Source organism: Hyperoodon ampullatus, assembly GCF_949752795.1.
Source record: "Hyperoodon ampullatus genome assembly, chromosome: 19".
NCBI classification, from domain to species: domain Eukaryota; kingdom Metazoa; phylum Chordata; class Mammalia; order Artiodactyla; family Ziphiidae; genus Hyperoodon; species Hyperoodon ampullatus.
This window is the reverse complement of record NC_136932.1, coordinates 43,395,768-43,418,202: the sequence shown is the minus strand read 5'-3', so window position 1 is coordinate 43,418,202 and position 22,435 is coordinate 43,395,768. Positions and strand designations below refer to the sequence as shown.

Below are 22,435 nucleotides of genomic sequence, written 5' to 3'. Positions count from 1 at the left end.
GGGTACACAAAGAATGCTGAGATGAATCTCCTTGTATATAAGTTATTTCATACATGTGAAAACATAACTGTAGTATAAACTCCTAGGTGTGGAATTGATGGGGTAAAGGATAGGTGTATTTTATTTTATTTATTTATTATAAATTTATTTTATTTATTTATTTTTGGCTGCGTTGGGTCTTCGTTGCTCCAAGCAGGCTTTCTGTAGCTGCAGTGAGCAGCTACTCTTTGTTGCAGTGTGCGGGCTTCTCATTGTGGTGGCTTCTCATTGCAGAGCACGGGGTCCAGTAGTTTCGGCACGCAGGCTCAGTAGCTATGGCTTGTGGGCTCTAGAGCGCAGGCTCAGTAGTTGTGGCACATGGGCTCAGTAGTTGTGGCTCACGGGCTCTGGAGCGCAGGCTCAGTAGTTGTGGCACACGGGCTTAGCTGCTCCGTGGCATGTGGGATCTTCCCGAACCAGGGCTCGAACCTGTGTCCCCTGCATTGGCAGGCGGATTCTTAATCACTGCACCACCAGGGAAGCCCGGCTTACAGGATCTTAGTTCCCCAACCAGGGATTGAACCCCGGCCCTGGCAGTGAAAGCACCAAGTCTTAACCACTGGACTGCCAGGGAATTCCCTAATTTTGATGTTTTAAAAATGCACCTCCTCTGTGCCAGGAGTTACATTTTTAGACCAATCCCAGCACTAGGAGAGGTCCTATAAAGAGTCTTGGAGATCATATTTTTCAGATTAGAGACAGAGCAATCCCATCCTGGTAGGACAGATCTGGGCACAGCCTGGCCAGGAAAAAGGGGACCACGGATCAGACCCCTTGGCATGGATGGAGCCTCGACACCCTGTCCTGGGGCCTGGAAGTCCTTGGGGCTCCTGGGAAGTGCTACTTACATTCTCCTGGGTGCCAAGATCTGGTTTGTGCCAGGTTTCAATTTTAATCAGAAAGTCTTCTTTCATGTACTCATTCTGGAAGAGGAAAAAAAATACCTTACAGTCACCAGGCTCAAAGTTGGAGAGTAACCATCCCCCCTACTTGCTCATGGGCAGTCGAAAGACCCCAGCCTCCACCTTATAGTAACAGCTGACTGTACCAGGAGCCCACAGTACGCCAGGTGAGTGTTCTCTCGTTCAATCCTCACCCCAGCCTGTGACGGCTGTAGTAATACCACCCTCATCTTACAGTCAAGGAAAGTTACGTTCAAAGGCGTGAGGGGACTTGTCCAATGGCACGCAGATAACGACACAGCTGGTCCTCAAACTCAGTTGTGTCTGGCTTCAAAATCCATGTATTTAATCCATGTATCTCTCCTATTTGCCTCATGCACAGGGTGTAAGGGCTGACTGGCAGCGTGGGAAGAGCACGGGGAGACTTCCCAGCTAACCAAACGTGTTCCCTGCCCGCGCCCGTTCTCCCCGGCCAGGCTTTTGCTAATTTAACCCTTCATGCTAATTATCAGCTTCCTCCCTTAGTGCCTTTAAAAAGTTGGAACTGCTCAAAGGAGGATCACGTTAACCCCTAACTCCTCAGTGGGAATTAGGTTCCCAGAAACTTCTTACATTTACCAGCAGGGACAAGGCACCTGGATGAGGACGCTGAAGGGTGGAGAGGAGGGGCACTGACAGAGGGGCTGGGCCTGGAAAAGAAACCTTGCTGATTTCTCAATTTTGCCAAGGGTCAGTGCTCACTGGGGTCAACAAACGCCCCAATGGGAAAGTCACAATCGGGCCAGCTGAACTGAAGCTTCTTGTACAACCCTGGGAAGGCCAAGCCTGGGGCAAGCAGGAGAGAGCCTTGCATCATTCAGTACACGTGAGACCCAGGGCTAGTGTGCCACAGTCCTGACTGCTGCACCTACAAAGCCACCTGCCAATGTAGCTTCAAGCAGGAGGCCATTTTGCCAATTAACAAGTTCCTCATTAGGACTGAAAGGATTAAGCCTCAAAAGATCCAAAAGTCACCCAAGAGAAAGAGGAATACCCAGGAGTCTCCGGGGCAGTTCCATTTTTATTTTTCCTTTTCTTATAAATCATCTACAGTTCCAACCCCCCTGAAAATACTTACTGTAATAACTGCTCCAAGGCAAGGACATGGAAAAAAGAAAGAAAAAGATTAATGAGGATAAATAAAATATCCACCCCTCACCCCCAGGGAGCACGGAAGCAAAGAATTCTCCACTCCCTGGGGCACTCCACAGTCACTCTCCAAGCCCCAGCGAGTACATCTGGTACCTCAAATGCAGCAACTCTCAAGTTTCACTCATACAAAAGTCCTCAAAGACCAAATATGGAATTTAATTAAAGCAATGCCACTACAGGCTCCTCAGGACTCTTCCCAGTTGGGCAAAGACAGGGAGCAGTTCTGATGAGCTGAAGCGTGGAGAGCCGTGGCTCTGCCGTCGGAGTGTCACCTGGTGTCCCCCCACCCCCGCTTCCCGGGGCACAGAGCAGGGCACTGTAGGCCAGGCCCTGTCTATCTGCCCTCTGCATCCTTCCTCTCACTGTAACCAAACCTCTCACCCTCCACACTCTTGATCATTGTAATGAGACCCCCTCGGAAAGCACCGTTCAATTATTTATCAGAGAAAATGACTGCAGCTCTAATGTCACTGGGGAACAGACTAGCCCTCCTCCTGACCACAGCCCAGATCATTCTGTACCCTCTGACTTTTGCAGTTATCGCAATTTCAGATGCATGCCACACTGCCCCATCTGACAGTACATGGGGCTAACAGTCAAATTCTATAACTCCAAAACTGAAACTAAGGTTATCTCTGAGATTGAGATGAGGAGAATTTGAAATATAGGGGATAAGATCCACCTTGTACAGAAATGACCCAAGAGACTATCAGTAATTTCTCTGAATCCAACAAAAGATACTTGCAAGAAAGCATCAGATCAAGATTATAAATAAAAGGGCTATTGAAATAACTGCCTTTATGAGTTTAACAAAAAAGGAAATGAAGGGTATAATATTCATTGAGGGCGAGTCCAAAGAGACCAGTTTGGCAGAAATTCTCCAGCACTGTCCTGGGAGCAAGAGCCCTGGGCTGTGTACGTGGCACATCTAGCAGCCCCATCCTGAGTGTCAGGTTGGCCTGGTTTGATGACACTAGCCCTCAAGGTTCTCCCACTAACCACCTGATTCTGAGTCTATGCTCTCCGAGCAAACTTCTCCTAGTTTGGCCTCTGTTGGGACAGAAAGTGCTAATCAACAGACACAAGGCGGGGCTTCCCTGGTGGCGCAGTGGTTAAGAACCCACTTGCCAATGCAGGGGACATGGGTTTGAGCCCTGGTCCAGGAAGATCCCACATGCTGCAGAGCAACTAAGCCTGTGCGCCACAACTACTGAGCCTGCGCTCTAGAGCCCATGAGCCACAATTACTGAGCTCGCGTGCCACAACTACTGCAGTCCATGCACCTAGAGCCCGTGCTCCACAACAAGAGAGCCACTGCAATGAAAAGCCCGTGCACCATGAGGAGTGGCCCCCGCTCAATGCAACTAGAGAAAGCCCACGCGCAGCAACGAAGACCCAATGCAGCCAAAAATAAAGAAATAAATTTGTTAAAACAAAACAAAACAAAACAAAACACAGACACAAGGGTCTGATCACTTAAGCAAGTGGACGTTTTCACTACATGTTGGCTTTCTGATTATAATTTGGTTTCCTATGCAGAAGAGTCCACAAGGAAAGAATGCCCTACTCAGCAAACAGGAATATCTGGTTTTCATTAGTAATTTTGTATTTCAATATAACTTAATATATTGGCATTTGGGGGTTTTGTATATCAGGTCTTTCTGAGATCCTAAGAAACAGATCCATTCAGTTCTGACAAACTAGGTTTGTGAACCTAGGAGGGTGATCACCCTCCTGGCTTTTAATGCCAATGTGGGTGACCAAACAATCTTTCCCAATCTTCTCTAGCCTCAAGGCCTCCAAACACCTCTCTAGCCTCCAAACACCTCTGCATTTGGAGCCTTCCCTTTTCTTCAAACTGCAACCCTGTGTACACTGGAAAAGTCTCAGGAAACCCTCTGCAGTTGGAAAACAGGGCTCTCCAATGAGTCCAGTAAGGTACTTTTTAAAAACTATGGCTTTGGGACTTCCCTGGTGGTCCAGTGGTTAAGACTCCGTGCTTCCAATGCAGGGGGTGAGGGTTCGATCCCTGGCTGGGGAACTAAGATTCCACATGCCGTGTGGCACTGCTATAAACAAACAAACAAACTATGGCTTTATTGAGACTGTATTCAGCCCAGGGTTAAGGTTACAGGAAGAGGAAGGAGGAGAAACATTTATTTTCCTCTTCCTACTTTCTTTCTTTTTTTTTTTTATGGAACGCTTCATGAATTTGCGTGTCATCCATGCACAGGGGCCATGCTAATCTTCTCTGTATCGTTCCGGTTTTAGTACATGTGCTGCTAAAGCAAGCGTCTCTTCCTACTTTCACTCACAGACCCAGTCCCATCTTACCCCCTCCTCATGTCCCAAGTCATGAGCATCAGGGGAAAAGAAACAGAGAGAAGTAAGGTAAGAGGATAGAAAGAGCTGATAATAAGTAGAGTATTCCACAGCCAACTTCACTCCAGTGAGAACAAGGTTAGAGCCTTCCAAAAGGCATGTGGAGTTTCACTCCACACTCCTTTATCCATCTCACCTCAAACTCTGATCTACTTAGGGCAACCTAACAGTCTGAACTAATAATCTTTCTCCCACCAGCCCCCGGAGGGAACTGGACATAGCTTTCCTTGTTTATATCTCTTTTTAAAAGAGGAATGGCTAACTGAACAGATCTAAGATTCAAGACATTCATTCTGGGCTTCCCTGGTGGCGCAGTGGTTAAGAATCCCCCTGCCAATGCAGGGGACATGGGTTCGATCCCTCGTCCGGGAAGATTCCCACATGCTGCAGAGCAACTAAGCCCGTGCGCCACAACTACTGAAGCCTATGCACCTAGAGCTCGTGCTCCACAACAAGAGAGCCACGGCAATGAAAAGCCCATGCACCATGAGGAGTGGCCCCTGCTCACCGCAGCTAAAGAAAGCCCGCACACAGCAACGAAGACCCAACGCAGCCAAAAATAAAACAAATAAATTTATATTAAAAAAAGAAGACATTCATTCTGTATGGCACTGGGTTGTGACTGTGAAGTCAGCACCCACTGAAGAAGCCAACCTCCTCCCCCCTACTCCCTGCCTCTCCTCTTCAGGGAGTATTTAGAAATTACATTTTTCTTCTTTTGGCCAAGGATCAGAAGATGCGAATGAACATGTGGCGTCTAGAAAAATGCCCATGTCAGCTGCAGCACACTCCCCCCAGAATTACAGAGGACAGTGGCATCTCTCAGTTGGCACAAGCTGTGTACCCAGAGCCCCGCCCCGGGCATGCAGCCGTCCACCCTGTACATTTGCCTCCTTTATGCCAAGTTGGCTAAGGTTCTTATGACACATGCTCAATGCAACTCTCTTACACATCAAGAAATCACCTTTGGCCCTAGACCAGACACACCCAGCCACTGTTCACACTGTCTTTTAAGAAAGTGTGTATGTGCCTCTTTTCCAAGAATTGAACAGCTTCCTGCCTGATGCTTAGGGAATAGTGATGTTTGCATGTTCAGCTACAGCAATAAAACTCTAAGCATTACACATCCCAGGTCCCACCAATGACCGTGCATCTCCTGATACAAGGTTCTTGAACCTGTGTAGGACTGAAGAGAGCAATGACCCTGTGATCTGGACTTCAGTCATTCCCAAAGTCAACGGGATAAGGACCACATGTATCTTCCTCATCAGGTACAATCTAGGGAGTGCCAGGTCCCAACAAATAAGAGAAGTGTAAGCAGAGGCTGGCAGGAGGACCCCACAGGCCGACTGTCTGTGCCAACAAATGTAGACTGGCTGGGGGAAAAGCCACTTAACTCACGGTCGACTTCCAGGGGACCTCTAGAGACCCCCCGCTAGAATCCCAGAATGTCTAGAATAGAAAGTTCTCTGTGAAGGTTCAAATCTTTCCTTTCTAGGAACTCTAGATAGGAGACTAGGGAAGATTAAGAGAATAATTCCACTCCTATTCTCACCTTCAACTATAGAACATGCTGGTCTAGGAAGTTCCCTGGTGGTCTGCTAATTAGGACTCCGTGCTTTAACTGCCAAGGTCTGGGTTCAATCCCTGGTCAGGGAACTGAGAACCCACAAGCAACATGGTGCAGCCAAAAAAAAAAAAAAAACACCAAACCATGCTGGTCTAGTGGAAGCCACTGATTCAGGGCTCAGACTAAAGGTGTTATATAACATACTTGGGGGCTAGCCGTTTCTAAATCCTTTGTCATCAAACATTGGGCTTATTTCAACTTTTCCCCAACAACATCAGGGTTTTCTTTGCTATGTTTTCTTGGTATCTAGGTCTGGCCCTTCTCCAGCGCAGGAAGGTCACCCTGCAAGGCCCCTTCCTATGACTGCCTCTCTCAAAAGTCCCTGGGCCTCACTGCTACTTTTCAAGCCAAACATGAATACATCCTATTAAAACTGGAAATTTCAGTATCTAACAATAAGGGAGTAGCTTAAAAAGATCCCAGTACATTCATACAATGGAATACTATGCAACTATTAATAAATTTTAAACAATAGACTATATGTAGTAACAGAGAAAAGGTTTCCCATTTACTGAGTAAAAATTAACAATTTAATAATTAGTATGATTTGACCCAAAATTTGGCTGAAAAACATGTCTGGAGACTTTATATACATGTGTATATGAAAGCATTTTAAAAAAGGATTAGAAAGACACTAAAATGTTAACAGTGACTAGAAATGAAAGGATCATGGGTGATTATTTTCTTGTTTATATGTATCCTACAAGACAGAGGACATTACTTTTGTAATCAGTAAAAACCAAAATTATCATACCATCCCCAAATAGGAGGGATTGGTTCTATGCCATCTTGGGCCATGGCTACTTGGTGGTTCCCACCCAGCTGGCTGCCAAATTGCACTAGACAACACTGGCACTCACCACCGGCCTGAAGGGAGGCCCCAAGCTCATCCTTCCACTGGCTTAATATGGAAAATGAAGGTGGGACACAAAACCCCAATTCACTGCCACCCCTGGGCCTACTTGACCACACCCTCCATCCACCGTGGGGCCCAAATTCCACCTCTGCACTCACCTGTTCTGCAATAAGGGTAGGCATTCCACGCTTTTTCATGTATATTCAGGGCTCCTTCTGGGGCCAGCATTCGAACAAACGTGGGCACTTTGCTGTTGTGAGAAAAGGGTTATGAAGAGAAACAGAGGAGAGAGTTAGAAGACAATGGGCTAGGGACTTCCCTGGTGGCACAGAGGTTAAGAATCTGCCTGCCAAGGCAGGGGACATGGGTTTGAGCCCTGGTCCGGGAAGATCCCACATGCCGCGGAGCAACTAAGCCCGTGCGCCACAACTTACTGAGCCTGCGCTCTAGAGCCTGTGAGCCACAATTACTGAGCCTGCTCACCTAGAGGCTGTGCTCTGCAATAAGAGAAGCCACTGCAATGAGAAGCCTGCGCACCACGACAAAGAGTAGCCCCCGTTCGCCGCAACTAGAGAAAGCCCGTGCGCAGCAACAAAGACGCAACACAGCCAAAAATAAATAAATTAATTTAAAAAAAAAAAGACGACGACAATGGCCTTCTACTGCACATTCTCCAGGCTGCAGCTCCAGCTTCTTTGTGGGGAGTTGACATGCAAGTTCCCCTGAGACCAGCAGGTTACTCTGTGTGTGAAAAGCCACCTGTCAGAGCCCGACACCCCAGCTCAGCTGGCTACTAACATCCACCTGCAACTTGGCCCCCTACCCGCCAGGAACAGGACAGTAGGTGAGGCCCCGGGCTACCAGCCACGGCTTATCAGTCCTTACGCTATCATTACGCACTCTTCCAGAGCTCACTGGGCCCAGGGCATGGTACTACACATTGCAAGGATGAGATGTCTTCAAGAGTGGACCAGACTGACTGGCTGACTAACCTGGAATATGGGATCCAAGATGACTTGATCTGCTAGGGTCAGTTCTGGGCAGCCAGGAGGGCCTCAGGGCCATCTGCCTCCCAGGACAAAATATTTTCTTCCATTCAATTCTTATCTCAGGTTACAGAGCAGCAGGTACCGTATGAGCTCTTTTTGTTTCTTTTGTTTAAAAAAAGGTATGTGTATTCCTCTGCCTCAGCTTTTAACTGGTAATCTACGCAGTCTTAAGAGGCTCCAACAACCTCATCAGCTTAGTGCCTGAGGCCTAAGAGAAAGAGCTACCTCCAGGACACAGCTAACTCTGAACACGCAGAGCAGCCCACTGAGATCCACTCACTCTTGGCCACACTCATTCAGGTAAGTATTTCTATGAGTTAGGCACCACGATGCATGTAGAAATCACACAGACATGGCTCCTGCCCTCAGGGAGCTTCCATTCTAGTGAGGAGTGGAACTAACCAGGCAGAGCACTGTGAGAACACGGTGCACGGGGAGGCTCCCCAGGGAAAAGGAAGGTTTACACGGAGTAGCGAGTGGGTAGGACTGAGCTAGACAAGAGGGCGGGAGTGAGGTGGGAAAAGCTGGGGGGAAGAGAGAGAAGTTCAGAGTAGCTCGTGTAAGGTATGAGGTGGGGAATATAGGAGAACAAGCAGAGGCTGGGTCATAAAAGATCTTGTAGCTGCGTCAAAGAGGATGGACTTTATCCCGAGGGCAAAGGGCCATCTATAGCTTCTAAGCTAGGGAGCAACAGATCTTCTGGACAGAACGCTTGGAGCTGTGCGGAGAAGTGGAAAGCATGGAGACCAGTTAGGAGCTGCTGTGGTAATCCAGACAAGAGATGATGGAAGGAAATGCAAAGGCTGGAGATAACCAAGGAGATGGACTCAAAAGGACTTGATGAAGGACTTCCCTGGTGGTCCGGTGCTAAAGAATCCGCCTTACAATGCAGGGGACGCAGGTTCGACCTGTGGTCAGGGAACTAAGATCCCACATGCCGCGGGGCAACTAAGCCCACGCACAACTACTGAGCTCTTGAGCCTCAGCTAGAGAGCCCGTGTGAGGCAAACTACAGAGCCCACATGCTCTGGAACCCATGCGCCACAACTAGAGACAGAAAAACCTGCACGCCGCAACTAGAGAGAAGCTCGTGTGCCGCAGTGAAAAATCCCGCATGCCTCAACAAAGATCCCGCGTGCTCCAACTAAGACCCAATGCAGCCAAAAATAAAATAAAATAAATAAATAAATAATAAATCTTAAAAAAAAAAAAAAGGACTTGATAAGACGAACAAGGAAGAGGGTGTTGTGAACCCATGGTTTCCGATTTGGGACAACTACCGGCTTTGGTCCTCATGATGGGAGGTGGTCATGGCATTCAGCACTGTTGGTTTTCTTTTCTTTTCTTGGCAATTGGGTGTTTTGGGGTTAAGAGTAGTGGTAGGTAGCAGTTCAAAGTTTCCACCCTCTCCATAAGGGAGAAGGTGAGACATGTCCCACCCTCCATATGTACAGACCTCCTCTCTGCCACTTTGGTTGGACCAGCTGAGTCTTGAGGAGCCAACTGGCCCCTACTACCAGCCTCACTATCTCTTTTCAAAGTCCTCTTTAAAAAATACAAATGTGCTGTGGGGAAAGTGTGTCTTTCTTAAATTAATTAATTATTTTTGGCTGCGCTGGGTCTTTGTTGCTGCGTGCAGGCTTTCTCTAGCTGCGGTGAGCGGGGGCTACTCTTTGTTGTGGTGCACGGGCTTCTCACTGCAGTGGCTTCTCCTGTTGCGGACCACGGGCTCTAGGTTAGCAGGCTTCAGTAGCTGTGGCACAAGGGCTTCAGTAATTGTGGCCTGCGTGTTCTAGAGCGCAGGCTCAGTAGTTGTGGCACAGGGTTTAGTCGCTCCGCGGCAAAGTGGGATCTTCCCAGCCCAGGGCTCGAACCCATGTTCCCTGCAATTAGCAGGCAGATTCTTAACCACTGCACCACAGCCACAGGGGAAGCCCCAGAAGGTGTGTCTTAAGCCTTATTCTAATCAACAGTTAATGGCTCAGTAAGGATTGGTTGGCAGTCAACTCAGAGGAGGATGAGGAGAAGCCATGGAGGGAAAAGAGCACAATGTCAAGGAAATGGGATCCTGGTGAGTTGTTTTGTTTTGTTTTTTTAACTTTCTGAGCACACCACGTGGCATGTGGGATCTTAGTTCCCCGACCAGGGATCAAACCCGTGCCCCCTGCAGTGGAAGAAGGGAGTCTTAACCGTTGGACCACTAGGAAGTCCTTTGATGAGATTTTTTCCCCACTTCAGTGTTGTTCTCTTCCTGGCTCTGGCACTCACAAAATCCTGGACCCCTCTGGGCTGGCACTTTTACATCCCTAGATCAGCAGACTACATTAAATCAGCGATTTTACCAAATGAAAATGAAACTGCTTTGCTCAGTTTAACTGACTAGAGATTAAGGTTCTGCACTCAGGTTTAAGTTGCACAACAATGTGAATGTTACTTAATGCCACTGAACTTAAAAATGGTGGGACTGCCCTGGTGGCACAATGGATAAGACTCTGTGCTCCCAATGCAGGGGGCCCAGGTTCTAGCCCTGGTCAGGGAACTAAATCCCACATGCATGCCACAACTAAGGAGCCTGCCTGCCGCAACTAAGATCCAGTGCAACCAGATAAATAAATAAATATTTTTTAAATGGTAAAAATGGTGACTTTTGTGTTATGTACATTTTACCACAATTAAAAAAAATAGCAGGTTTATTTTTTCCAGTATTGGGTAGTTTCTAAAACTAGATTGATTCAATTTCCATTCAAGCTGGTCTATGTTTACTATGGCTTTCAATGTCCTTTGGGCCAGCTTACAGTTTACTGAAATATTACTGTCTTGGTTAGGGATTCAGCAATTGTGTGGTTTGCAATGGATTTTGGTACACCAATCAGTTCAAGCTATACTCTTAAACACTTATGCCTTTGATCCAAAGAGAGGTACCAAAATTCCTCCGGTAGCTGATTTCACAATATCAGAATTTAAAATACTACCTGACCCCACAATTCTACTTGCAGGAACATTTACTACAGATTTACACACATTGAGTACATCAAAAGATTTGTGCAGAAGGAGTTTTAGTGAAGTACTGTATGTAAACATCTGGAAATGACTGTAAATATACGTCAAGAGAAGACTGGTGAAACAACTTCTAGCACATTTGTTTAAAGATACGACGTGTACTTTAAAAGAATGAGGCCAAATATGCTGACAGTTAAAGAGCCATGACAAGATAAGAAAGAAGAGATTCCATCTCTGTCAGATAACAAAGGAAATGAACAGCCATTTACACACACACACACACACACACACTCTCTCTCTCTCTCTCTCTCTCTCTCTCTCTCTCTCTCTCTCTCTCTCTCTCTCTGGTACTCACAGACAATGGAAGGGCCCACACTTCTGAAGACTAGGAGCCTGGTGGGTTGAGTATTACTTTTATTTAAAAACAAACAACACTTTAAATGAGCAAAGAAGAACCACCTCTACCTACTCTCGCAGGTGAAGCAACTTGATCAACCAGCTAACAACTCAAAACACACCCCAAATGATCCGCTGTCTCCACTTTGACACCAGGACGCCTTCGCTCTGCCGTGCAGCCACCTACCTCTGTAAGTGGTAGATCTTGTGCGTGTACTGGCCTTTCTCGCCGTCCTTTTCATAGGGCTCATTCACCAGGACCTCCACGCCTTCACCACCACCCGTTTCATTTTTGCTGGCCTCAGCCACAGAATACAGCTGCCCTACTTGATACTGAAGAAACAGAGAGACGGGAGTTACTGCCAATGCAGAATCTTCTCGATGGCTGCACACAGTCCAGTTGCCAGGAACTGTCCAATTAGATCACTCTGGGACCCCCTGATCTGGGAGCTCATCCCACAGTTTCTCATGTGGCCTTGCCCAAATCCGCCCAGAGCCGCTAAGAAAAGCTGCTCCATGGCCTCTCTTTAGCCATCAGGTGTGTTTAATTTCATCTTTCCCATTTTCACATCCTACTTCAAGGCTTAAGGAGGCAGGTGAATATGCTTAATCTCACACCGCTATCCAGAAAATAGAGTCCAAGGTAGTTTTTGCCCTGGACCTGCCTTTGGTCCCAGATCCCCAAACAAGATCTGGGTTGGTTGTTAGAAATCTCTTTATCCCATTCATTTAAACAGGTCCTAAGACATGACTTCTTGTAAAGAAAGGTACCCAGTGCACTGTGAAATCCACAACCCCTGCTATAAAACTGGCTCATCTACTTGTTTCTTCTCCAGCGTTGGGCCCCTCCTCACCCTGCCAGCAGCTCAGAGGGCAGTCCTGCAGGCAGCCATACGTCCTGATGCTTTCCTGATTCCTGGTGGGGCTGAAGCAAGCGCCCTGCTTCCCGTATTAGATAGCACAGATTCCTATCCCACAGTGCTGGCTGGGTGCACCCTCTATGTTGGCACTTACTAGATGGCCAAAGCCTAGTTTTCCTTTATTTGGGTCACATGCCACCCTATCAAGTCACCAGTCAAGATCACTGGCCTCCTCTGATCCCTCAAGACAACTCAGTATTAGGGCCAATGACCTGGGCAGTGCTCAGGCCTGGCCCTTCTGCTCCCTTCTCTCTGAGGGAAGCGGTCTAGAGGGAAAAGTGAGGTGAAAAGAGAATGAACAGCAACCATTAAAGCAGGAAGTTATGCCTATACCAAAGGATGCATCTTCCCTATCACGGCCAATGCCACCAGGCACAACAGTTCAGGCAGTATGAGAAAAAGAAACTTGATTATAGTTTGGGGAGGGGTGGGGATCGATTGTCCTCACCCTCCACGCCCCCTCCCCAAGCTCCTGGTACTCTCAGGAGTGAAAGACAAAGGTCTTTCTCCCTTTGAGGCCTGCTCTACCTGGCAGCCTCCTAAGCACCACCGGGACATTTCTGGGCAAAACATGGAAGGAGGTGAGGCAGCACACCAGGACAATTCACTGTTCACCACGAAGCTGAAAGAGCCCTAACTTCCAAAGCAAAAACGCAGTACAGGATGCCAAGGAAAGGCCCAGGCAAACCGTCAAGGCTGGGTTAATCCTGTAAAGAGGAACATCGGGGTGAGAGCCAGTCACCTTGACCTTGCTAATCCAGAGCAACATCAGGGCTGCCTCAATGCCCCCAGGGAACCCCAAGCTGTCCCTCTGCCTTTCCAAGTCCACCCCCTAACAGAGGCATACATGAAAACCCCTATCAAGTGGGTCAGGGTTTGGCTGAGCCAGGGGTTCCTAGGAGGCAGCAGTAATTCTGTTTCAGAGAAGAGTCATAAGAACATCTAACCACTGACTCAGCAAGCCTAAAGGGAAGGGGAGGCCGGTTTTACCAGGCCGGTGGAGGGGACTGGGGGGCCGGCTGGTGGTGCTGCTTGGGGAGGGGCCCCCGGCAGAGACTAATCCCCTTCATTTGGTTCCTCTTCAGCTGCAGGAATCAGAGGGCAGGCTCTAAGAGGATCAGTGTGTTGGGCTGGCATCTTCCCCTTTTAATCTCTCTTGATATTCTGATCCTTTAATCCCAATGAGACATGTAAGGCAGTTTTGTTAATCCTAAGGGGTGAATAAGACTAGCGTCCACAAGCTACAAGTGAGGGACACTTTTCAGGTCAGAGGGTTCCCTTTGGCACCGTGGCTCTGCACCCTGGGAAAGCAGAAAGCAGCCAGACTCAGATGGGGTAGAGATGGGGGATGGGGATCAGAACATTAAATCAGATAAAGAGCCCCAAGGAGACGAGGCTTCCAGCCTCCTCTGGCCCAGGACAGTGCTCCCTGCCCTGGAGATCTGCTCCCTTGTTCCCAAGAAAGAAGACAGCTAAGGAAAACAGAGACTCCACCACTTTGGCAATCTGGGAGTGGGAGCCCAGGAAGATGTAGTGGGTGGGCCTGAAACATGTCATGAAAAACAGCACAGCTGTTGGTCCCACCCCATGGACCTCCCAGCCCAGGCACCAAAGGGGCCTGGTGCCATGCATCTCTGGAAATGAGAAGTAAAACAGCCCTGCCCACGGTAGGGGGAAAAGGCAGCCCGAACTGAGCAAGGAACCACTGTTGGACACACCACGTTAAACAGCCAGGGCTCTCTTGCTTTGCTGCAGAATGTCCAGAAACCCTGCACAGTGAGTATTAGGCCAAAGGCTCTGGCCAGCCAGAAGCTGATTTTACCCCAAAACATTGATTCAAGCCATCAGGATGGTCATAAAGACAGGGGCTTCTCTATTCTCTTTTCATTCCCCTTCCAAATCAGAAAGCTCTGAGGGCCTCCAATTGGGAAGCGAATCCAACAGCCACATGACGCTGGGCTGTTCCCATGGGAACCGTTAGGATGGGTTATCGATAAAGACTCTGAGAAGGTTGGTCATTACTTATTTCTTCTTTGGCTTCCGCATTCAAGATTTTCTGATCTTCTGGAACTAAGGCTCAAGCCATCGAAAGAGCAGCTCCTGCTTCAACCCTGCACAGGCCAAGCACTGCTTTCTCATCAGTGGTTTATGGCTGAGAATGCGTTGACCATCACCAGGCTTACAGATGAATCGTAACCAGTGCTTACTTCCCAAGCTTCTGCTTTCAGGCTCAGTTCACCCCACAATTTCCTCAATGCTCCAAAACCAAACCACCACAAACTGAAAACCGCCAATTGTGGATGCTCTCAAGGTGAGTTCCCCTTTCTCTCCATGCTTGGCTCCACCATAAGCAATCAGCCAAGAGGTGCCCCCGGACAGTGCTGGCCCTCCTGGGTCTGCCATACCTCTCAGAGACACTCCCACCTGTCATTCCATCAAGAAACTCCCTGCAGGGGCATCCCTGGCGGCGCAGTGGTTGAGAATCCGCCTGCCAATGCAGGGGACACAGGTTCGAGCCCTGGTCCAGGAAGATCCCACATGCCACGGAGCAACTGAGCCCGTGAGCCACAACTACTGAGCCCATGTGCCACAACTACTGAAGCCCACACGCCTAGAGCCCGTGCTCTGCAACAAGAGAAGCCACCACAATGAGAAGGCCGTGCACCACAACGAAGAGTAGCCCCTGCTCACCACAGCTAGGGAAAGCCAGCGCACAGCAGCGAAGACCCAACACAGCCATAAATAAATAAATAAATAAATAATTTTTTTAAAAAAAGAAACTCCCTGTAAAAATGATCCACTTCACCCCTAAACACCACTTTGAGGTACTCCTGAACTCCCGGGGGACATCTTCCTCTCTGGGGTGTTGGATCCTCCTGTACAGCAGAGAGAGAGGCATAGGACCCCCAAGTTTCAGGGCAAGTAACGTGCTGGGCCTTCCTGCTTGGCCTCCTGGTTTGGAAAATCATCACTTGCTGTTTTTTCATAAAGAGAGCAAGGACCCCAAAGGAGATGGGTTAGCAGGGCTCCCCCAAGCCAACAGCTCTCAGCCCAAGCCCGTGGTTCCCAGGCCCCATGTACATCTCAGGGGCCTCCAGGGATCGCAGCATCTACCCAGCCATCCCCTCCCCCAGCTTCCCCAGTCTCATTTCTCTTATCCTCCTTTCCCAGAACTCCCACATCACATTCGAGGCCCACCGTGACCCCTCCTCCAGGTCTCCACAGCTCTTAACAGACGTACAGCCCACCACCAGAGACAATCCTCTGGGGGGCCAATGCCTGCCCACCCTCTTTGGGCGCCAAGGGGCCATTTGTCTCATCTCAAGTGTGCTGCGGGCTCTGGTGGCCTGATCTCATTTTTCGAAGGTCCATTTCATATTTGGAACAGGGTGGAAGTTATCACAAGAGCTGACACTGCAGGAAAGAGAGCGACTGAGGGCACCATACTGGCTGAGCAGCTTCACCCAAAGTCGAGCTTAACTGAAAGCTGAGGGGCCTGTGGATTCCAAAAGGGGCAAAGAACAAGGCTGAGCTGGGAGAGGAGAGTGAAGGAAGTTCAGAGAAAGGGCGGGACAAGGGAGGCTCTGTGACAGTCTTCTGCTGTCCCAGAGACCAACTCTGAGTCAGCACGGCCTATGAACCTTCTTGTGGCAAATCCTGCCAGATCCCTATACACGTCAGGCCCAAGAACCATAAAAGGACAGAGGGCAAGCCAAGCCCATCTGTCATCCCCTGCCCTCTGTAAAAGAAGGGTTCTGGGCCTCGGTCTTCCTAGCAGTCACCTAGAGTATGGCTAGGAAGGGCCTCAGAGATTTCCAGTCCTGCTGGTTTGTCACACAACCAGAGAGAGCCAGACACTTCCCTGATGAGTCACAGAGGTCCCAGAAATGCACGTACTTAATCCCCTCAGTAACATGTCCCCAAACAGGCTGAGTTCTAGCAGGTAAGAGGGGCTGGTTTAGTGTCTATTCAAAGTTATCTTGCTGGTCAACAGCTTGAGGCAGGTTGCACATAGTTGGTCAGACACATAAGCGCCCTCCTTCAACTGAAAATTGCACCAGGAAAATCGCACATCGAGTACTGATTATCTCTATGCTAGAACAAACATGAAAACCACAAGATGATACTAGTGTGGGCCGCCAGGAGCCCGAATGAGCTAAGGGTCACAAGCAAGTATATCCAACTATGAATAAAAAGAAGAAAAAGGACTTACCTCTTCTACAGACACAGGTAGGATGACTCGACTGCAAGAGAGGGAAAAGAGTATCAACTTCAGGCTCTGAAACCTGCTCTAAAAGCATCATCTTAGAATGGTGTTAAATGTTTCGTTGCACGTGACACTACACTCACTGTCAAAAACCCAGCAGAGAATGGCCCCCGGAGTGCTTCAAGGCTACGACCCTTTCTCCCTTCTGGCACTTCATTTAGAACCCTGTGATTCAGTGCAAACCTGTCCCCTCACCAGCTACTTCCCAGGCCTCTGACTCACATTTGGAGCTGTCTTCTTCTCCCTCTCTCCCACTCATATCTTCCCCAACAAAACTCGCCCATGGGTCTACCTCTCTCCGTTAACATAGGAGGTTAACACAGGAGGACTCACCCCTGCAAACTCTGAAGCCAAGATGAAGATTCAGACCCAAAGAAGCAGGTCCTGGGGATTTACCTCTCTGTGGACCCAACCTCCCAACAACAGCCCTCAAGGTGAAAGGCTAGGAAGGGGCCAAGCTCCTTGGAGAATTAATCACCCTAAGAGCACGCACCAACCATCTCTGCTCTGGGGCCAGATATTACAATACAAGCTACTACCACAAACCCATCAAGAGAGGACACCTAACTTATGTCCTGACCTCCAGAAGCTGTCCAAAGACACCCCAACTGATCACTTTCTTTTCCTTCTCCATTTCAATGACTACCAATGGTTGGAGGTACCACCAATCAATCACCTGATGGAGAAGCCATGGCCAGCAAAGTCCCACACTGGTCAGAACTCCACACACAGAGGTGCGAGGGCCAGCAGCCCTTCTCTGGGGGGGCTTGCATTTGTAATGCAGAGCAACGGCCAACCCCCAGCTCAAAACCGTGAGGTCAGAGAGCTGAGACAAAAACGCTTGGTTGTATTCCTACGAATCAAGTCAGCTCCCAAGCTTAGATTCTCAGTTCCCAGACCCTAGGTGGAACCCCTGGAGCCTCCTGCGTCTTGCATGCTTTGTGAAGCACGTGCCGCTATGCTCTCCTTCCTATGCGGTGGTCCTGCCAATTGGGATCCTTGCTCCAGGCTGGTAAAGAGCCTGCTCACTAGTTTCTAGTCCCACAAAGGTCCCCAGATAGCAAGAGACACCCAGAGGGATCTGAGAAAAACTTCACACTCAAGGCAAGGCACAGAGCAGAAAAGTAGCAGGAAAAACAAAATGGGCTCCAAGTCTCTACTGCCTGCTAACTCCCCTTCCTCCAGAATGACTCAAATAATGTAAATCCTGCAGGTTACTGGATGCCGCCACTAATGCTGTCCTCCCATTAGAGAAAGCCAACAGTGCAGAAAAATACTTCCAACTTGGAGGCCACAATTTCTGCACCCTCAGGAGAAACTTCCTAGAAAACAATAAGCCTTTTATCTTCAAGAACAGCAGTAAAAATCACATCCAAGAATTTGCAGAAATCAAATCAAGGAGAATCCTGTTACAGGAAGTGTCAGAAAAATCAACAGGGACAAACTTCAGACCCTGGGCAGGCAGTAAGTCTCCCTCAAAAAGAGATGGGCATCAGCCAGTTCCTGACAGGATGCCCTGAGGCTGCTATAGGACAGATGCACACCCAGACATTTCTCCCTGGCTCCTTGGGAGCAAAACCACTTCAGCAGCAATAGGGTGCAATTCCAAAGGACAGGGCCACAGAGGCAGCGCGGGGCTGGGACTGGAGCTGTGCTCACTTCAGTGTGACCTTCATCTGCACTCCCCAGAGCTGCAGCGCTGCAGCCACAGCCAGGTGTGTCTGATGCCTCCTCTTGGTCCCCCGCCCAGGGATGCACACACACGCCCGAGCACACACAGGGCACAAATTGGGCAGAAAGGAAATGCAGATGCCAGGCAGGCTCTGCATACCTGGCACCTTGGACCTTTCCCTGGCAGGCTTCAAGGGGAGGAGAACAAAGACTGAGAAGGGAGGACCTCTCTTCAAAACTCACTCATATCTCTTCTGAAGGTCCCTTCCTTTCCCTGCCTGACCCTCTTTACAAAACCTACAGGTTTCTACAGATTCTAGGATTCAACTGGGAATAGAATAAAAGAATCAGGAGAATGGGAAAAGTCTGTCATCTGTACAGTCAAGATTAAAATCCAAAGTGCACCATGCCCTCCTCTTGTTGGATTCCCAAGATTCTTCCTCCTCACCACACAAAACTCTGTACTCTGGCTGGATCAGCATCAGATTGGATGTCAAGAAATGGAGGTGGGGGGACTTCCCTGGCGGTCCAGTGGTTAAGACTCCACGCTTCTACTGCAGGGGGCACGGGTTCGATCCCTGGTCGGGGAACTAAGATCCCGCATGCCGCTCAGTGTGGCCAAAAGAGAAAAAGAAAGAAAGAAATAGAGGTGGAGGGGCTTTGAAATAACACTCTTCAGATGAGGTGTCAAGCTGGGATGGCACCTGGGTGTGTTCCCTTTGCTATCCAAAGCTCCACACTATGTCCAAAAGTCCTAAACACCTCCAAGGAGCAAACCAGATGGGATGGGGCAAAGTCCCTTCACTGACAAAATGGAAACAGCTCTCAGCACACCTGCCTGGCTACCGAGTGAATTCCACCAGATGCTCTCTACCCGGACACCTCCCACTTCCGGACTTTCTGGGCTTCTGGCCGAATGCTGCCCACTTGCCCTCCCCTCCAGGGGAGCACAGTTTCACTGAAAGTTCTGCACGTACACATCCAACCTCTCCTCTCCCCCCACCCCCAATCTTTCCTCTTTGAAAAAGAAGAAAAAAAAGTCCTAAGATGTTTACTTGGAACCATGAGCTTCAGGAATGGGTCATCTCATATTTGAAAGATCAGCAGTCCGAACATCCCCACCTGTCATCCAGTCCCGTGGATTTCACGAGCAAGCCCATCTCCTTGCAACTCCTACCAGAAGTCACTCATCTCCACCGCCCATTAACTACTCAGAAACTCCCTCACTCTTCACCATTTTTCCTCAGTCAATGGCTTTATGAAAATATCAATTCCTCAGAGCAATTTCCTCATCTCTTTGCACCAAGACTGAGAATCCCCCAGAGACACGCTGGCCCTGTCCCCCACCCCAACTCCAATAACATGTATATTTACTCACAAACATACTTTTTCCAAGCTGTTCTCCTCCCCGGTAACATCCTAGCTCTCTCCCTCACCATAACTCCCCCATATCACTTCAGCCCCTGCCCAATATTGTCTGGACTCCTCACCCAAGTGTCTCCAAGTCCCAAGCAATCTTCCTAAGGCTTTTTCCCCAAATACCTCGTCCTCTGCCCCCACCACGTGGGCACCATGTCACACCACCTGTCCCCTCTGTTATCTCCTTATACCCTTCCCCTGTCGCTCAGCCTGACCCTGACTCCCTAGTCCTTTTCCTGTGTCTACTTATCACGATCCTTCCCCTGATGCCTAAGGCAGCCACTCCTCACACCCCAGGCTGCTCTCAACACTCGGCCCCATCATCCCAACTGCATTCTTGAAGCTGTCTTATCTGATCTCCCAGTGCCCCTTGGTACTGTTCAGCCCCAAACCCCTCTCCACTCCGGCTGGCTCCCCGGCTCCCCAGCCCTGTCTGCCCTTGTCTAACCGCTCCTCAGCCACTCAGACAACTCCTCCCTCTCCGGTGGGTCCTCTCAGCCAGTCCTGCAGCTCTGGCTGGCGCCTTCCTCCCTTAGCCTCCAGTCTAGGACCACCGCACATCTCATCCAGCACCCTCGATCCCCTCAGCCCCTCCTCATGCCCTGTCCGGCTCTCACTGTCCCCTTGACCTCATCTCAGGCCTGCCCGGCCCTCTTTGTCCCCTCAGCCTCTCCTCAGGCCTCTTCGGCCCTCACTGCCCCTTGGGCCCCACCTCAGGTGCTGTCCCTCCCGCTTTATCCCCGTTCGGCCCACCTCGGGCCCTGTCCGGCCCTCGCTGTCCCCTCAGCCCCTGCTGGGCCGCCCATCCAGCGCTCTCCATCCCGTCGGGCCCCGTCCGTCCTCCGCCAGGCCATCACCCTCCCTGCTCGTCATCCTCGACTCTCCCTCCCTCCTCGCTTCCGCACGGCCGGCTGGACACTCACTACTCCTTGAGCAGCACCATGTCGCTTCGCGGCTCGGCGGCTGCCCGCTGCCCGCCCAGCCTCCCGCCCGCTGCCCGGCGGCCGCTCTCCCCGTGGCCCGGCCCGGCTGCCTGTGCGCCTTCGTTGTTGTCTGCTCTGTCCCCGCCGCTCTCGCTGCAGTCGCCGCGCCGGCTCCTGCCGCCCCTGCCTCGCCGCCTTCCGCGCCGCTGCCGACGCCGCCCGGAGCTCCAGTTCCGCAGCGCCGCGCGGGGGCGGGGCGTCTCTGCGGCAACCAGAGCGTCACGCGCAGCGCTGCGCGCTGACCTAAGCGCGGAGGCGGAGCCTTCCCGGGCCCTCCTCTCTCGTCCTTAAGTGGGCCGCGGCGCTGACATCCGCGTCCGGGGTGGGTCCCGGGCGTGCGCAAGACCCGGGCAGTAGGTGGGGCCGACGCCGAGGTGTGCAGCAGGGTCCTAGGGGTGACTGTTCATCTGCAGGCGGAACAGATGCCCCTGTACAGCTGGGCCTCCCCGGTGGTGTGGTTTGAGATCTAGGAAGAGGTTGTGTCAAAAAATATTAATAATGGCCAAGTTTACGTGCACGTGCTCTTCTAAGGGCTTGACTCCTTACAACAGCTCTACCAGAAATGTATTATTACTGTCCACAGTGACAGGTGAGGAGGAGGCAGAGCTTAACAGACTTGCTCAAGAAAAAAAAAAGAGAGAGAGAGAGAGAGACTTGCTCAAGTCCAAAGCTAGCATGTGATGGGGCAGAGATTTTCACCTTGCTGTCTTAGTGTAATGTCTTTTTTTTTTAAATTCATTTTATTTATTTATTTATTTATTTATTTATTTATTGGCTGCATGGGCTCTTCGTTGCTGCGTGCGGGCTTTCGCTAATTGCGGCGAGCAGGGGTTACTCTTCGTTGCGGTGCACTGGCTTCTCATTGCAGTATCTTCTCTTGTTGTGGAGCTCTAGGGCTCTAGGCACACGGGCTTCAGTAGTTGTGGCATGAGGGCTCAGTAGTTGTGGCTCGTGGGCTTAGTTGCTCCGCAGCATGTGGGATCTTCCTGGACCAGGGCTCAAACCCGTGTCCCCTGCATTGGCAGGCGGATTCTTAACCACTGTGCCACCAAGGAAGTCCTTAGTGTAATGTCTTTCATCCAAAAAGTATTTGCTAAGTGCCTGCTGTGTATCAAAATCTGTGCTTTCCTGTTGGTGGGAATGTAAATTGATACAGTCACTATGGAGAACAGTATGGAGGTTCCTTAACAAACTAAAAATAGAACTACCATACGACCCAGCAATCCCACTACTGGGCATATACCCTGAGAAAACCAGAAGAGGGAGACACAAAAGGGAGGGGATATGGGGATATATGCATACATATAGCTGATTCACTTTGTTATACAGCAGAAACTAACGCAACATTGTAAAGCAATTATACTCCGATAAAGATGTTAAAAAAAATTATCATCACAAAAAGATGAGAAAAAAAAAGGAGCTACCTATGTGAGGTAATGGATGTGTTAATTATGTTGATCTTGGTAATTGTTCCATTTTATTCCATGAGTGTGTGTGTGTATATGTATATATATATTCATCTCATTGTAGACTTTAAATATATACAATTATATCAATATTTGTCAAATATTCATCAATAAAGTCAGAAAAAATGAAAAAAAAATCTGTGCTTTTGTTGAGTGAGCAAGTCAGATACCATCTAGCCCTTAGGGAACTCAAGGTCAAGTGGGGGGGGTAGGTGGAGGGACAGCTAGGCAGTTAGGATGAAAAGGACTGTGAGAGGTGAAACA

General features: G+C 49.5%; 1 protein-coding gene across 1 annotated transcript in view; it reads right to left on the bottom strand.

Annotated features, from left to right (window-relative positions):
- Positions 1–20,665, bottom strand: part of PITPNA (phosphatidylinositol transfer protein alpha) — a gene marked incomplete at its 5' end in the record, with an annotated part of 38,535 nt that extends 17,870 nt beyond the window's left edge. Inside the window, 6 exons of the mRNA XM_079724982.1 lie at positions 888–962; positions 2,059–2,066; positions 7,159–7,250; positions 11,633–11,778; positions 16,579–16,609; positions 20,646–20,665. Coding sequence (XP_079581108.1) covers positions 888–962; positions 2,059–2,066; positions 7,159–7,250; positions 11,633–11,778; positions 16,579–16,609; positions 20,646–20,665 — 372 coding nt within the window. The remainder of the gene's footprint in view (positions 1–887; positions 963–2,058; positions 2,067–7,158; positions 7,251–11,632; positions 11,779–16,578; positions 16,610–20,645) is intronic.
- Between the last annotated feature and the right edge of the window lie 1,770 nt (positions 20,666–22,435).